The sequence below is a fragment of the Octopus bimaculoides genome, chromosome 12, assembly GCF_046866305.1.
Source record: "Octopus bimaculoides isolate indiv1 chromosome 12, ASM4686630v1, whole genome shotgun sequence".
Lineage (NCBI taxonomy): Eukaryota > Metazoa > Mollusca > Cephalopoda > Octopoda > Octopodidae > Octopus > Octopus bimaculoides.
Genome location: NC_142939.1, coordinates 46,070,550 through 46,089,138, shown reverse-complemented (window position 1 = coordinate 46,089,138; position 18,589 = coordinate 46,070,550). Strand labels below are relative to the sequence as shown.

Genomic DNA, 18,589 nt, shown 5'->3' with positions numbered 1-18,589 from the left:
TCCACATTTTGCTAATTTCTATTTCAAGATCTTTATATTTGCTCAGTTTTTGGTAGGTCTTGACAGATACGTTTATATCAATTGGGACAGTCATATCAATGAGGAGGCATGATTTTTGTCTGAAGTCTTTCAGTATGATGTCTGGCCTATTTGCGTCTATCTTTCTGTCAGTTTGAATGGTGAAGTTCCAGAGGAGTGCAATGTGATCATTTTCAAGTACTGGGGGTGGTTTGTGTTCCCACCAGTTTTTATCATGGGGCAAGTCCAGGTTTTTGCATATTACCCAGTGAATATATTGTGCAGCTCTATCATGCCTGTTGAGATACTCTGTAGGCGCAAGCAGACTGCACATGGAGACAACATGATCGATGGTCTCATTTTGTTGTTGGCATATACGACATTATTATTATTATTATTATTATTATTATTATTATTATTATCATTATTATTATTATTATTATTATTATTATTATTATCATTATTATCATTATCTCCACCATCCTCCCCCTTAACACCATCGTCGTCATCGCAGCATCATCTTTATTATTGATGCGTACTATTGATTAGGAAAAGCTACAATTCAATTGAATTTTTAAAGTTGCTTAATTTAGTAGAACAAAACAATAAAATTGTCAATAATGGTGGGAAATAATTTGAAAAGAAATTGCCGACACAAGTCTTCAGTTTTAAGTTGGTGAACATAATTATATTACACTTGCTGTGATTGACTGTTCTTGAATTCCACCGAAACTGATGATGCCGCCATTTATGTTCCTACTTATTGCTACGCCCTGCAATTTTGAATATAGATTTTTTTTTGCTAAATTTGCGTGGAGAGGAACCGGTGTACTGTGTCCTAAATGGCTTTCCTAACAATATCAAATAATGTTTGTGATGTAAAATTGTTACCACTATGTACCAGTGCTGGTTCTGTAATTTAGTCAACCGACATCTTCGCAATTTTCACCATGATAATTACCATTATAATTCGGACCAATTCTTTCATTATTCGAAATACTTGTTGATTTAGGAGACATTCAAAACCATAGACTTTGTTCTTCCGTGGTCATCCTTTTGCTCTATAATTATTGCCATCCCTCAATAAATTATTATCAGAAATATCCATTAGTAACAGATCAACTATAAAAGACATCCAGCTATTATCACACTCATTCCTCAATAAGCGACCAATCATCAAAGCCATTCTACAATACGAGTCCTATTACGTGTGACGTCCATCAATTATCAGAGTTATCCTTCAATAGGTTACCAATTAACGAAGATATCCATCAATAAATATCCTATTATCTGAGACATCTATTAATATGTGACACAGAGCCAGCCATCAATAAGTAACCTATTAGTCTTAAAAGCTTATAGAAATGACCACCCGAGCTCAACTCGGGGCCTGAATTCAATGTAACATTCATACTATTTATAATGCTGCCTCCACTTATTGTGAAATATACCAATCTATTTGTATCTTGCTACAGATATTGGGGGTGGGTCACAGTGACCTACATACATTGGAAATAGAACGGACAGATGAGGTTAGCGAGGAGAAACTGGTAGCTACCGACTTGCTAGTTGATAATCCAGTTTCTGCTAGGCAGGAGCTTTTGTCTCTAGCAACATTTCAAATAAAAAATGTGAATGAGGAAAAACAAATGTTTTAAGAGGCCTAAAAATGAGGAAAGAATGTAGGTGTGTCATTTCCATAATCTCTGGAGGCTAGTTGCAAAAGTTTTCAGGAAATCTTTAAAGGTATTATTTAGAAAACATCTTTGGATGCAGTCTATATTTAAAGAAAATATAATTTTTTTCTATGAAAAATAGAAATGCAAAATATTGTAATGTTTATTTTCCCCACTTCAATAAATACACTGACAACTTAATAATTTCATGTTGTAAAACCAAGCACGCGTGCAGACACACACATATGCATACATATTCATGTATTCAGATACATGTATATATATATATATATATTTATACACACAAATATATATAACATAACTACAGCTAATAAATTGCAATTTGAAAACCTTCTTTCTTTTTGTACACTTTTAGTGTATTGGAATCATTACTAAATTTCACCACACTGTCAGTTTGAAAATCCGAATGACTATATAAATGGTTGCCTACCTCTAATTTGTTTTCCCAGACTTTCTTCGATCGATTCCTTGTTTTATAGTTATTTTACTTACACCATTAATTTAGTCTTTGGATAAAGTTTGTTTCTAGTCATCTATCATTATACAGTCTCATCTAAATGTTTTTGTAAATATATTTATACATTATTTAAGTACATCAAATGTAGATGTAGTGGGGAAGGATGGTCAGAAGGAAGAAATACAAGAAAGAAGGGGACAATTGAGTGAGTGATTGGTCAATTAGATACACTGAAGTGTTCGTGACGATATGGCTTTCAGCACTTGGTTACGTACCACTTCCTTTTGAGTTCAAATGGTGACAGAGCTGTGTTTTGTATTCATCTGTCTGAAATTGTATTACTTCCTGTCAATCATTTTCTGATCTCGAGCCAGTGTGGGAAAGAAGTTGGACTAACAGTGAAGAGTTAAGTTTCCGGTAAACTAAGAAACAACACGGTTTCAAAACTCAGTTAAATGCACTTCACATCATTTATACAATTAATGTACTTTGGAAAGGCATACCTGCCACAAAATATTATATTCTCTTCCATAATTGAACATGGTTCTGCTCCTGGTCAAAAGACAACGATTTTGAAAGCAGAAGTATTGCTGAGGTGTTAAGAAAGAAATTATCTTCAGACAGGAGGAGGCAGCATCACGATTTCAATTTCAGTTGAAGAAAAATTAAGTTATTTGCATTTAATTCTGAAGGAAAGAATATTACAATTCCTGCTCCATTGTCTATCCACAGTAAGGTCTGTCTAAATAATAAGATAAAGGATAATATTTCTATAAAAATAGAAAAGGAGCGGCTGGGGTGATACTTCTTTGTTGAGATCGGAATTCTAGCATCAATCATAACCATTTCATGTCACTTCTATCCCCAATGCATGGGGAACACACATGTCACAACTACTCATCTTATCTTTGTAACATAATCCATAAATCCTTGTTTGTCAAGGAAGCGATTGTTATAAGCTTTGGTTTATAGAACAGGGTACAGTTGCTATTTATATACTGATATCTGTAAGCTCACCAAGTTGAGTATGGTAGAACATCTGAATGAGAAACAGGAGGTTCGATTACTGCCAGTGGATTCGCTATTAATATCGAAAACTTAGAATGTCTGAAACAGATGTATTGATCAAAATATTTTCATTTACGTTTACGTACTTGTTTTGAAAGATTCTTGATGCGAAATGGTATGCTGAAACATTTATTATTATATTTGGGGATGGTAATATTTCGCCAATCTAATACACGCACTATATATTATGTTTAGCAAATTATGGCCATCCCCCAAAAAACAATGTTTTCATTTAATTTTCCTTTCGCCACATCTTCTGTTCAAATACTATCAGCGCTATCCACTTAGATTTTCATTCATCTAGATTCATGAAAATAATTTATAAACGCTGACTATGCAACTATATATGTTTTGGCCAAAGTAATGTTCTGTACTGATTATAGATTTCAGAACATCACCACTCACCTCAAAATAATGATAGAATAGTTACAGTTAAAGTATTGATAGAACCATTCCTTGATTTCACTAATAGACTCTTTGATATGTGACAGAATGAGAAGTGGCCATGTTCCAACAACATAAACTATATTGATCTCACTACTCAAAGAATGGCTTCATAGGTCACCGCACTTGTATTAGCTCCTCCTCCTTCTCTGATTCATTAATAGGTAAACATCATTATTAGCACAAACATCAATAACAACTACTACATAATGGGATATAAAATTGCCTGAAAATTAACAAAGGTAAAAAATGAAAAGCAAAACAAGTAGTCAAAATGAAATTTGATATATTATTTTGTTTAGTTTTACACATCATAGTTAAGGACTAAGTTATATCCTTGATTGCTTATAGCTATTTATTGCTTTTAAATTTTGTTATTGTCTCTCTTCAATATAGTTGTCTAAGTTTCAATCCCCACGGTTGCCATCTAATCGCTGTTGACTAAACGCTAAATCTTGCAGGTATTTTTCCTTATTTGTCATAACCTATGTTAGCAATCCAATCTTCAAAATATGACACATTGCTGTAGACTGTGAAGCCTGTATTACATTTATAATTACCATATGATGTCACCCCGACCACCACCAACTTATTGTCCGACACACTATGACACATCAGAGGTCCACCAGAGTCTCCCTAAAAAGAAACGCAGAAAAGAACATATTGGTTAGGACGGTTGGCACCTCTCAATCGCTACGTCTTCTCCATTTCACTTTATGACTCTTTAATTTCAAAAAAGAATGTTCAAGATCGAATAAGTACCCTGTGTTTGTTAAGAATGTCCTGGTGAAACCAGACTTTTGTGACGAAACAATATTACAACTAATGATCATTTCTAACAGGCACAAAGCTAGAATTTCTGGTGGGGAGCTGTTTATCAATTGCATCAACTCCCATACTTGACTTATATTTTGTTTTATCGGTTCAGAATGCTTTTCTACTGTAGGCACAAAACCCGAAATTTTGGGGAAGGAGGCCAGTCAATTAGATCGACCCCAGTACGCGAATGGTACTTAATTTATCGGCTCCGAAAGGATGAAAAGCAAAGTCGTTCACTGCAGAATTTGAACTCAGAACGTAAAGACAGACGAAATACCGCTAAGCATTTCGCCCGGTGTGCTAACTTTTCTGCCAGCTCGCCGCCTTAGACGATTAAATATACTGGTAGCTAACTAATCGAACCTGGAAGAAATAAACGGCAAAGTGATTCTGGTGTGATTTGAACTCATAACATAAAAGAACGCATGCAGCGATGCAGTTTTTCCGTTGCTCAACAGATTATACTGCTCTATTATTAGTAGATAGCATTAAGAGTAAGCAGACAGAATTCAAAGTTTAATTTAATAATTGACATACTAATTGCTAATTAATTGGCTAACTAATTACTTTCCGTATTAGTAATTTTGTTAACTTGGCAGTGAGGCTGAAGATTTTAGAGTAGGGGGTGATGGAGTGTGCAGCTTTCAGGCCTTTACCAACGGCTTTATTAATGTAAATGAAGTGAAATGACTTCAAAGATATCAAACTCTATCGCAGAATAAACTTCATTTTCTTCCTGCCCACGGTTATTGCTTTTAGCTTTCAAACAGATAAAGTGGATTGGTGGTAGAGTTGTTCTGGGGCTGGGATTTAGTTACATCATTAAATTGTGATGAGTTCAAATCCGGCTGGGATCGATTTCCAGGAACGATGAAATACTAATTGTTGTTGTTATGGTAAATTCTTTCCAGCCAAAGCATTCCATCTTCCTGTTTATTCACAATATGCAATTAGAATACATTGGATAACACGTCCTTGATATTTTCAGTTAAAAGTGTGTAATTTGAGGAAGCTTTTGGTCCTTTTTCTAATTTGTTGAGCAACTACGTATATGATACTTCTTTGTTGAGATCGGAATTCTAACATCAATCATAACCATTTCATGTCACTTCTATCCATAATGTATGGGGAACATACATGTCACATATTCTCATCTCATCTTTATAACATACTCCATAATTTTTGCTTGTTAAGCGATTGTTATAAGCTTTGGTTCATTCTTTCATTCGGAATTTAGCTCGATATCTGGCGCAGATTGACTTAATTGCTGTTTGTAATGTTATACAAACGTTAGAAATGAATACTGAGATCAGATTCTGACAAGTAAACGACTTAAAACTCGGCGTCAGCAGCACTTAAGAAGCCACGAACATCCATAACTATTATGAATTTCATTGCCTTGTTACTCTACTCAGCTCACTATCAGTAAGAAGACGGATGCGACCAACGACGCTTGAGTTTACTGTCTCGTGCAATAATTCGTTAATCACATAATGGATGTAGTTGTTGAATGTGAGAGTATTCATACTTACCCGGCAAGATTCAGCTCCATTTCGAACCCCAGACCCAGCGCACAACTGTTGCTTAGTGATACGCGAAAAATGTTGTTTGCATTGTGATTGTGAGAATGATTTTACTTTGGCAGTCTGCAGCTGATTTGTACCATAACTATTTCCTGAAAACATTAATTAGTATTACAATATTCAGCAATTTATTTAACAGCGTGCACACACATATATACAAACAGGAGAGAGATTTTTAAACATATGGATTATTTTAATTTTTTTTATTAGCTGAAAATGTTACCTGCCAGTTAATCAGACACCTAGGTACTCATAGTAAAACGCTTTTCAAACTGCGATTAAAATATTATGGAAGAAGTATTTATTGCTTGATACAGCCACACATGCACACACATACACGTTAGCCCCACACATATACACACGTTCATACGCATACTCATACATATAAACGAGTCCATACGCACATTCACACGCACACACACATTCGCCCGCACATACGTACTCACTCGCATCCATTCACACATACACACTCACACACAATAGTCTCACATACACACACGCGCGCTTGCGTACCTTAGTTCGTTGGGGGTCACTGTTACCGTTATTATCATTATTATTATCTCCCTTTTCATTCAGCTTCTTTTTTTTCAGTCATCTCGCCATGTTGAACCGTTGAACTCTGCACATTTTCTCTCTCTTCGCTTTTTTCGACTCTCTCTCCATTTTCCCTTCTTAATCCAGTCTGTCGAACTGCGTAGGTTCGAAACGTAAAACAGACTTTTCCATTTTCCCGAGCGTCAAACTAATACACCTGCTTGTTGTTCCTACACCTGTCTTCATCTTTTGTTTTCTTCCATAAATTTGAACTACACACACACACACACACACACACACACACACACAAACACATATTTGTATGTATGTGTCTGTATTTGTCCCTCGCCATCGTTTGACAACCGATGCTGATGCCTTTAGGTCCCTGTAAGCTAGCGGTTCGGCGAAAAGAGCGATAAATTAAGTACTAGGCTTACGAAGAATAAGTCCTGGAGCCGATTTCTTCGAATCAAAACCTTTAAGTCGGTGCTCCAGCATGGCGGTAGTCAAATGACTGAAACAAGTAAAAAGAGAAAAAGAATATGCACATACATTCATGTACAGTCGATATCTTTGTGTGCGGCTTAATACTGTTAGGTCATTGTATTCATGTAACATTTGTCATTCGATTTAGTCGTGTGCTACAAAGCAATATCATACTTACCGGAACTGACTCCCCAGCCTGCAATGACACAGTTGTTTGATATTTTTTCTCCCTTCTGGGGAATGCCTAAAGGCTTAATACAGTGACCGTCACTGATTGAAGAGGGTAGGTTTAGAATCGCTATATCGTTCTCTGTAACGAAAAAAGAAGAGGAGGTAGAATGGCATATACACATAACGGCTTTTAGGATGTCATTGTAGTGATGACGGCGTATGTAAACATGCATGCGTATATGTGTCTCAGTGTGCGCGCGTGCGTGAGTGCGTGTGTGTGTGTGTGTGTGTGTGTGTGTGTGTGTGTGTGTGTACGTGTACTATACAAGACAAAAGAATGGAATAATTAGAAAAATCTAAATCTGCTTGTGTTTTGGAAGTTTTTATTCTTTCCATCCTCCAAAATTAAGGTAATATAGTTTAATAATGCTTTAATTTTCATATGGAAGTTATACTTCCATATAAAAAAAAAAAATAAATAAATAAACTTGACTATTTGCTTGTTGATACAATAACATTTTTAACAATAACACTTGTTATGCATTTTGGATTTGTGAATGTGGTGTAATTAATGGCCCTCTTTTGTTTTACATTTCGGAATATGAAGAAGGTATGATACATCGTTACTAAACTGACGATATGTAAGAAGTACGCTTCGGAATGGAAATATTTAAAAAACTTTTTTTCACTGTTTGAAACAATTTCCATCAGATGACTTTTACACTTCAATTGTTTAATATTTTATATGCTTAGTTACTTTAATATTTCTGAAAAACTGCAAATAGTAATGTATGTAGCGCGTGAGAAAACCAGTAGAGGCCAGTGGTTATTATATTGTTACCGACCCTAGTTTTTTTTTCCATAATAAACACTCTTTACTTTAAATAAGTTCGGGTAACTTAACTGAAAATAATAGATTTTTTGAAAAATAATGACTGTTTAAGAAACGGTTTCATTGTCAAACTGTTTCAATACTAAACATAAAATGTCCTATTATATTGTCGACTGGTCATGGGTAAATTCTACTTAGATGACTTCAACATCGTTATATTCGATGGAGATCTCAGTTTGGTACGTACCAATAAATGAATTAAACAACTTTTATCATTATGAATTTAGACAATATTACACTTAATTATGTTTTAATAACGGTTCTAGTCTCCCATGAAGAATGATATCAAAATATCTCCATTGAATTACTTCGTCATTGGCCAGAATTTATTTTAGTTCTTGAAATATTTTTGAAATTGTTGGCTTTCGTAACAAAGTGAGAATCTGAGTGTTCCTTTTTTTTATTCATTTCTAACAATGAAACCGTTGATTTGATTTAACACATTGCTACTTAATTAGTTTCTAAATAAAATAGAATCATAAATATTATTATGATTCAGCAAGATTAAAGGAAATATCAAGTAAGTTTTTCACCACACAACATGTGACATTGTCAGTTATATATGAGAGTTAACGTAAAACAATGTTTATACCACGTCAGTGTCTGTTATACTTTCAGAATTTCAGAATAAACATTATTGATCTAATCCGTATTTAACGATGAGTTATGTTGAACTTTATAAAACAAAAATCATTTTAATACAAAATATTTCTATTGAACAAATATTCTTTTATCCACTCTAATTACTTGTTTACTTCGGTGTAAATAAGTTCATTTAGATGATTAATCGAAAGCAACTTACACTAGTATTTGTTTCAAAATCTCCTTTTTTAGATTTTCGAGGTTTTTGTCAATATTTCCTGCTAAATCTAAGTACAAAATGATTACTGCTCAAATCTACATGGATTTTAAATCCCAATTTTGAAATACGTACGCACACACAAACAAGCATACATGTATTTATCTTTTATCTTTTGCATGTTTCAGTCATTAGACTGCGACCATACTGGGGTACCACCTTGAAGAGTAGTTAATTGAACGAATCTACCCGTATACTTGTTATTTTAAACCTGGTATTAGTTGCCGAACCGCTAGGTTACGGGGATAAACAGACCAACACTAGTTGTCAAGCAATAGTGGGGGACAAGTACAAACGCAAAGACGTACACATATAGGCACACACCCACACACATACACACATAGGCGACAACCTTTTTTCAGTTTCCGTCTACCAAATCTACTCATAAGGCCTTGTTCGGTCCGAAGCTATAGTAGAAAACACTTACCCAAGATGCTACGCAGTGGGACTGAACCTGAAACCATGTGGTAGGGAAGGAAACTTACTATATAGCCACGCCTGTATGTATGTATGTATGTATGTATGTATGTGTGTGTATGTATGTATGCATGTATACATGTATGTATGTTTGGATGCAAGCACACGTGTATGAGTGTGTATGTATGTGTGTGTGTGTGTGTGCGTGTGTGTGCATGTGTGTGTGTGTGTGTGTGTGTGTAAGATTGCATCATGTGTCCTACTGACTAACACTTCTGTATTCTATATGGAGATTGTAAATTCTATCATTTTACTTTCAAGTCCAATTCTACTGGGTAATATTTTGATATGTTTCTTTTTTTTAAAAATAGAACGAACTGTTAGATTTACTCACCAAAAGCCGGGGGACCAACATAATCGGGGTGAGAATGGATACCGGATTTGAAAACATAAGTAAATGTTGTCATGGACCGTCGGTTACTACTTCCTGCAGAAACAATGACTTTGTCCACATCTTTCCTGTAATATGTATGATTCCGTTTAAATTGCAAAATATAACATTCACGATAAATCACAAATTCTTCCTATTAAAAATTTTATTGTACCATAAAACCTCTTAATTTGATAGGCGGAGTTTACATTCTAGGTTCAAATTCCGCCGAGATCGACTTTGCTTTTCATCCTTTAGGGTCGATAAAACAAATATCAGTGAAACACTGGGATCGAAGTAATTAACTAGCTGCCCACCCCGCAAATTTCAGGCTTTGTGTCTATAGTAGAAAAGAATTTCATAGGTAGTAATTTATGAAATTATTATACAGGGCGATTCAAAAGTCTCCATACATAGGAAAAAAATTTTTTTTTTAAGAAACAGTTTATAAGATCCCCTAGATTCCCTGATGTGATCCCTCTTGATTTCTATCTTTGGGGGAATTTGAAAGGCATAGAGTATAGTGGAAAGATAAAAGACATAAATCATTTGAAGGAACGCATCACCAACTCATTTGCACACGTATCATCAGATTTCTATTACGAGTTCACAATGAGTTGGGTAAACGTATTGCAATGTGTATTCAAAAGAAAGGTAACCATATAGAACCCGTTAAATAAAAAAAAATCTTCTCTTATAAACTGTTTCTTATAAAAAGATAAATTGTTCCTATGTATGGCGAGTTTTGAATCACCCTGTAGTATATCTTTAATGCGGTGAGCTGGCAGAATCGATAGCTTTCCGGGCAAACTGCTTGAGGTACTGTCTTTATGTTCTGAGTTCAAATTCCGCCAAGATCGATTTTGACTTTCATCCTTTCGGTGTCGATAAAATAAGTATCAATTAGTTGAGCATTGAGATCGACGTAATCGACTTACCCACGACCCCGAAATTGCTGACTTTGTGCCAAAATTTGAAACCAATATTTTATTACCAACACAATTGCTTGTTATTTTATTGTAATTGTCCAATCAACGTTTGTCCGTGAAGAAAGGTAATATGGACTTCTTTTTTCACAAGTCACAAGAGCACGTTTCAGATCAATAGTAAAGCCAGTGGTATCAACTCAAGTATATCACTGGTGCCTATTTGACCGATCTCAAAATACGGAAAAGAAATTTATCGAAAGAGGGAGATGAACATTGGTTATAGTAAAACAAATGTTAACTATCATCTGTTGACTACCAATTCCTTCCTTAAGAACATGTAAACAATATTGGCGTCATATGCAAACATTTACTTACGCACAATGAGCAGCTGTAAGAATTTGGAGATCGTTTATAAGAGTTCCGGAACATACAAAGTATCTTCCTCCTTTAATCAACAATAAAGAGACAATCCAAGGAAATTCACATTGATCAGCTTTAATGCCTCCCATAATGTGTCGATGGTGTGAGGAAAACACTATAAAGAGAAGGAGTAACACATTACAATAATAGAGATAACTGACCATGTTGCCGATATACATATATATACATAAATATATAGATAGATGTAGATACACACACACACACACACACACACACACACACACACACACACACACACACACGCACACACACACACGAACGCACACACACACACACATATATACATACATATATATATATATATATATATATATATATATATATATATATATATATATATATATATATATATATATATATATATATATATATATATATATATATATGTATGTATGTATGTATGTATAAGCAGATATATATGTTTGAAGGTAAACAGACGTAAGTGAGACATCAAAACATCTAGCAGGAAATATGATTAATCAGAAGTAAACCACGATGTGGAGCCTTGGGGAAATTTTGTGTTTTTGAACAAGTAGAGTATATAAACATATAAAGCCAAGAAGAAAATAATAAGCAGTGACTGTAAGGTTTCTGCTGTAAAAGAATACCCCTTCATTAATCAGTAACACAACAGTGATAGACAATTCCAATTATCTAGCTATTAGACATTAACAGCTACAAACTGGAATTCTTAAAGGCGCCAATTTGGACTTGAACAAAACAGAGAAGCAACCAAGTTATATGACAGTATGGTTTTTCCCCAGGCCAACGATTAGCGATAACGTTGGAGGTATTCAGTTGCAGATTGCTAGTTGTACAAAATGCATGTCTTTGATACAGCTGATCAACCAAGATAAGTCACAAAGACAAGTATTCCATTACTATATTGTTCACGACATGGAAATCCTACAGCAAACAGGCGGGAATTGACGGATGTGATCTCGAATGGAAGTGGTGGTTCTCTCATGAGAGATCTAGTTGAACAAAGCAGATATAGGTTAACACAGAATCAGAAGAATAAATCTAACAGAAAATAGAATAGAGGGGTAAGTACCCATCAGATTAGAAGAGGCAATCAGGAAAAATATAACGCCCGACGCACCAAAAGTGTAGACGTTGCTCGGCAGTTTTATTGGCACAAAACTACGAAGGTTATGTAGTCAGAGATTAGCGATAAAACAACATCTATTTAATTAAAGAATACTTCTCTATTTAAAGCAAAATTTGTCTATCTGAAACAACACATGTCAGACAAAAGTAACGACAACAAAAAAAAAAACTATCAAAAACAGCACAACACTTGTCTAAGTTAATACTTGTTTGCTTGAAGCAATACTTGTATACCAAGAACATTTGTCTGTATAAACAACTTTTGCCTACCTGTCGTAATAAACGAGCAAAATATTAATTTAGTTTTAAAAATTATATAAAAGAAGCCCGGTAAACTAAGACCTTTGATGAGTGATCCTCTTTATTGCGGTTTTAAGAATACATTTTGAAAATAACGAAATTATATGGTATACAGCTTCAACGTTTCATTAATTTTGAAACGAATTTATTCATGAAAGTAATTAAACTAATTATGACTTGAATCAGTTATCTCTCTTACCTTCGACAACATTTCCTGCAATTAATACGGTAATCAAGAGAAACGGAGTAAACATGGCTAGCTCGTAATGCTTCAAATGGTGATGTAAGTCAGATTAAGGTTATATATATATTCATGTAAGTATGCATGCGTGTATATATATATATATATATATATATATATATATATATATATATATATATATATATATATATGTATACTCACACACATATGCATATTTATATATCTGTATATGTATACATAGGCATATATACATACATATATTAGTGCTTCTGCACTAGCAGATGTTTTTAGGTTTGCTAGGTTTAAAACAAAGTAATTGACATTGTCATGAACAAATATAGAATAAAACTATTAGTTAATGGAGAGGATGTACAATGATGATCCAAACCCATTTGACAGCCATTAAAACATCTCTATTGGATTAGCGAGTAATCTTTATGCAAAATCAATATTTAGATGAACTACATTAACGAGCAGCACACTTTGGGCATATGGTGAGTCCCACAGCAGAACTAGGATATGACTTAAGAGATGTACTGGCTGCAACAGTAACGAAACGTGTTAATTTTATGGGGAGCACTTCGCGCCTTATTTGCTTCGTGTGAAAGAAGAAAGAACTCGATGATATATCGAAATGTTAAATTAAATAATGTAAATAGACGTAATTATACATTAATAAGGCTACATGATTAAAGGTGCGTATGCAAACGCACCTGGTTTTAAGGTGTCTCCATCATAGTAAAATTTCCGCTGTGTTTCTAGGCGATAACATTTATTTAATGTTTGCATCATATCGTGTAAGTAAGAGAGTATCTGGTCCCACCCTCTCTCTTTTCCTTGGTTTCTTTTCTTTCTAATCATAACACATACACACGCAGATATATATATATATATAAATTATATATATATATATATATATATATATATATATATATATATATATATATATATATGTTCACGTATAAAAGAAGAACACAAGTGGGGTCCACAATTTACAACAGCTGTTTCGGCAGTGTTTTACTGATGCATTCTCAGATTACATCAGAATTTTCAAACGAAAGAATTGATACGCACACATGTACACACACGGACCCATACATATATATGTACATATATATATATATGTATATTTGTATATGTATATATAAAGCACACGCATATGTATATGCATGCACACATATGTATATATAATATATATATACATACATATATATGTATACACACACACACACACACACACACACACACACACACACACACACACACACATATATATATATATATATATACATACATATCCCAAATCTATAAACGCATACATCTGCGGGTTTAATGTTCATTCATACATGTATACATGGATATAGATATTTATATATACGTACAAATGTAAAAGCTTATAACTACACAGGCACAGACACAGACACACACACCCATGCACACGCACACTCACATACATATCTGTATACGCGCGCGCGCGCGCGTGTGTGTGTGTGAGCGAGCGTGCATGAGAATGTGTGTGTGTATGTCTAATATATTTCATATCCAAACACAGACAGAAATACACTTATCATATACGTACATACTAAATCACCATAAACACACATAAATACGAAGAAATAAGAAATAAAGGCAGATATAAAAAAAGCTATAAATATGACTAAACCATACATTAACCATACCCTAAAGTATAATAACCTAGTTCAACAGATATTTTCTCAGAAGAATCCGAGGAAAAAAACCAATATACGATAAGTGTAAGATGTATAAATATTGTCAGTGCATAAAAAGAAAAGATTTGACGTGTTTTTTTTCGTGTCTATACTAGTTTTCAATTTTAGTGCTGTTTGAGATATGTTGGTAGAAGTTTCATTTATTGATGTCTTGGGTGGTTTGTTTATATATGCCTATACATACACAGACACACATACACACATATATTTATATCTATCTTTGTAATATATATATATATATATATATATATATAAATACATACGGGCATATATGTATACACATATAGATTTATTTATTATATGAATAACATTTCTGTGTGTATTCGAGTGTATTCATGCACACTAATAAACTGTACTTGTATTTATTGACAGTTCTTGTCAAAGATTTATCAGAAAATGTTCACATATTGTTTTCATCACTTTCTCACCTTGAATGCATCTTATTTTATTTAGATTACTTCTAAACTTTCCGTGAGTTCCTTTATTGCGCACTTTAATTTTTATATTAATTACTTAAATTTATCTCAAACTATTTCCGAAATCAGTCGCCCTCGACATCGTGTAATGCACGGATTCTTGCGATTATCGGGCATTTGTCTCCCTTTCTCAGATATTCCCAAAATATTACAAGTTTACATAATTTTTCAGATGTTTGTATTTGTGATTCCATTCCCTAAATGTCAGTGTCTGTGTTTGTGTGAATATATATATATATACTCTTTTACTTGTTTCAGTCTTTTGACTGTGGCCATGCTGGAGCACCGCCTTTAGTCGAGCAAATCGACCCCAGGACTTATTCTTTGGTAGTCTAGTACTTATTCTATCGGTCTCTTTTGCCGAACCGCTAAGTTACGGGGGCATAAACACACCAGCATCGGTTGTCAAGCGATATTGGGGGGGACAAACACAGACATACAAACACACACACATACATATATATATATATATACATATATACGACAGGCTTCTTTCAGTTTCCGTCTACCAAATCCACTCACAAGGCTTTGGTCGGCCCGAGGCTATAGTAGAAGACACTTGCCCAAGATGCCACGCAGTGGGACTGAACCCGGGACCATGTGGTTGGTAAGCAAGCTACTTACCACACACCCACTCATATATATATATATATATATATATATATATATATATATATATATATATATATATATATATATATATATATATATATATATATATATATATATATATATATATATATATATATATATATATATATATATATATATATATATATATATATATATATATATATATATATACGAGTTTGTATGCTTATGTATAGAACAATATATTAAGCAAAGAAATTCAATTTTAGTCTGATTTTCACGTTTTATTATTTGCAATTTTTACAATTTTACAATATTACAATATTACAATTTCACAATATCGAAATAAACTAGTATTTTCATGCGTTGCACAATCATCAGGTTTTTGTAGTGACAGTCGTATTCCACACTTACCCAGATGGCTGCATGTAGCTAAACACACATTCACAAATTACAATCGTAACCATACTTAACTAATGTAAACTTAACAACCACAACTCGGATTATTCCACCTGAGTTAAAAAGAACAGTGACAGCGAAAGATGGTTACGTCGTTTTACCTAAACTGGGACGAATGTTTTCCACGTTCGTATTTGAATCTTTTGCGTTTCTACAATATTTTTTACTTTTATTCATTCTCGAACTGGATGGGTATACAACAACAAGCCAGACGACACAAAAAATATCTAGAGAGACATCTTTATCAATGTACCTGAAGAGACCCAGACTTTTGGGTCAAAACATATGTTCTACCTAATAAAAGTCTAATACAAAATCCACCTCCTACTATCAATTAATACTATTTATATATTTGCACGTGTGTTTGTATGCATATATATGCAGATGCATATAACAGTGCACTTAAATAATAGTTGTAGTTTTCCGTTATCTCAGCGGGAGTTCAGAACTTCTGCAGTATCCATCGATCCGCTAGATATATCAAAACCCTCTCGTTTCAGACCCTGCTGTCTTAACATATAAATGAATTCTTTGGATAGTCAAGTTTCAGAAATACAAGTTGTTCATTACTCTGAATCTGTTTCGATCAAAGCACTTTTTGATTTGGGTTGGTTCTGGGACTAAACAAAACCAACAACGTTCACAGTTTAGTTATATTCCCTAACTTCATATACAGATAAACTAGATTTATATTGCTACATAGAATTGATTAAATTCATACCAGAACGGATAAGAAGTTTCTAATAAATTTCAGATCTCTTAACATTTTGTATGTTACCGTTAATACGATTATTTGAAGAGGGGAGATATTGCGAATACTGGGTGAATAAAATGAACAATTGGACTTACAAATAGGGATACTAATGTATTGGCAAACACAGTAAATAGAGGCAAGATATATACGAACATACAACCGCTGGATTAAAATCTTCACGCTATATTCATTGTTCTACCATGTTTATTTCATTCAATCATGTATGCAGTAAAAATAAATTAGAATAATTATCGGTTCACGTGTGTTGCATATGTTTGAAATATGTAATTAGTAAACAACATTAAAGGTTGACGGCAAGCGACAATCTGCACACATGCACACATATACCATTCACTAAACACACACACGCACACACATATATCTACGTCAATATGCATTTATCTGGAAATTCGCTTTTGCAGAGTGTTAGATTGGGCCTTGAAAAACAGAGACACGTAGACATTGAATACGTATAAGAACACCAACAACTTGTGCAGTAGAAACCTAATGTCTCAACCCAGTCCAACGAGACATGTTGTTATTTCTAGGTTTATATGACACCGACTGGAATTGATTATCAATTTCGTTGCTGTCAAAGTAAAGTTAATAAACATGCTACAAAATGAAATCAGATATTAAACAAAAATCTAGCTTATGCTGAAAACCGTTGAACGGCTGAATGAATATACATATAGAATGGAGTCATGTTCTTTTAATCTTCTAACAATATTAAATTTAAGTTTCACCACTAAAAGACATCCATTAGATAACAAATGAATGATTTATAGTTGATATTCTATTACAGTTTTTGACAAAAGAAATTACGATGTATAAAAACCAATGTTCATTCGGGGTGAAAAACGAAATTAAATTCTCCAATATTTCATGTTAGAAGTAGATGTATAACAACAAATAATTTTATAGTCCTTGATGGAAATAGAGAGCGTAAGATATAGAGAAGGAAGAATTGCGACCGGCTGGTCCCACTGTGAAGCTCCTTGAGCAAAGAAGAATTTCATATAATATTGATTTGAATATCTTTAAATAAACTGATACCTATATGTCAATTGGTCTATTTTCTTTTTTTTCTCATATATATATATATATATATATATATATATATATATATATATATATATATATATATATACACTCGCAGAAATACCTGGCATTGCCTGGGATAAAGGAAATAATGAAATTCAAAAATGCCTTTTAGATCTCTAACATGAATCATAGACTACGCAGGTCTTACTTCCTAGTAGCTGAGATATCAACTTTATACATTAATAACCCGGCATTCCCCAGGTTATTGAACATAATGAAATTTAAGTATGCCTTTTATATCTGTAAGTAAAGTGAAACATGGATTATGCATTTCTCAACAGTAATTAGCTGAAGTACAAACTATTAATGTCAATAACATGTTTTGTCTAATGTTCACACGGTTAAAATTGTTAAAAAACCGAGTAGTTCTTTGTTTTCGCAATCACCTTCAATTGTCAGTACTTATTTGAAACACGTTGAACCAGAAAATGCATAAATTTGATAAGAACAGTCCTGCGGGCCGCTCCACTCCTGCTAATAAGTACATTTAACAAAAATTCTGTCACATGACATGAGTATAAAGAAATGCATTGAAACAAATCCAGAAATCAATCACACTTTAATTTATCTGGAGCTTCTAGATATAAGATCGTTTGAGTGTGCCCTTTAATTGGTGTA

General features: G+C 33.6%; 1 protein-coding gene across 1 annotated transcript; it reads right to left on the bottom strand.

Annotated features, from left to right (window-relative positions):
• Positions 1 to 3,953: 3,953 nt before the first annotated feature.
• On the bottom strand, positions 3,954 to 12,969 carry LOC106870939 (transmembrane protease serine 12). Its single transcript, XM_014917183.3, has 6 exons — positions 12,855 to 12,969; positions 11,180 to 11,339; positions 9,840 to 9,964; positions 7,285 to 7,416; positions 6,036 to 6,178; positions 3,954 to 4,320 (listed from the first exon to the last, which is right to left on the bottom strand). Exons 1-6 carry the CDS (start codon positions 12,907 to 12,909, stop codon positions 4,156 to 4,158), a joined length of 780 nt encoding a protein of 259 aa, XP_014772669.1. The 5' UTR covers positions 12,910 to 12,969; the 3' UTR covers positions 3,954 to 4,155.
• Between the last annotated feature and the right edge of the window lie 5,620 nt (positions 12,970 to 18,589).

What these genes read in the sequence shown, in the direction of transcription:
- LOC106870939 (XM_014917183.3), bottom strand. Translation starts at nt 12,909, where the DNA reads ATGTTTACTCCGTTTCTCTTGATTACCGTATTAATTGCAGGAAATGTT. An exon ending in AGGCTGGGGAGTCAGTTCCG is followed by an intron (nt 6,179 to 7,284) that starts GTAAGTATGATA and finishes TAATGTTTTCAG; the next exon opens with GAAATAGTTATGGTACAAAT. An exon ending in ATGGAGCTGAATCTTGCCGG is followed by an intron (nt 4,321 to 6,035) that starts GTAAGTATGAAT and finishes GTTTCTTTTTAG; the next exon opens with GGAGACTCTGGTGGACCTCT.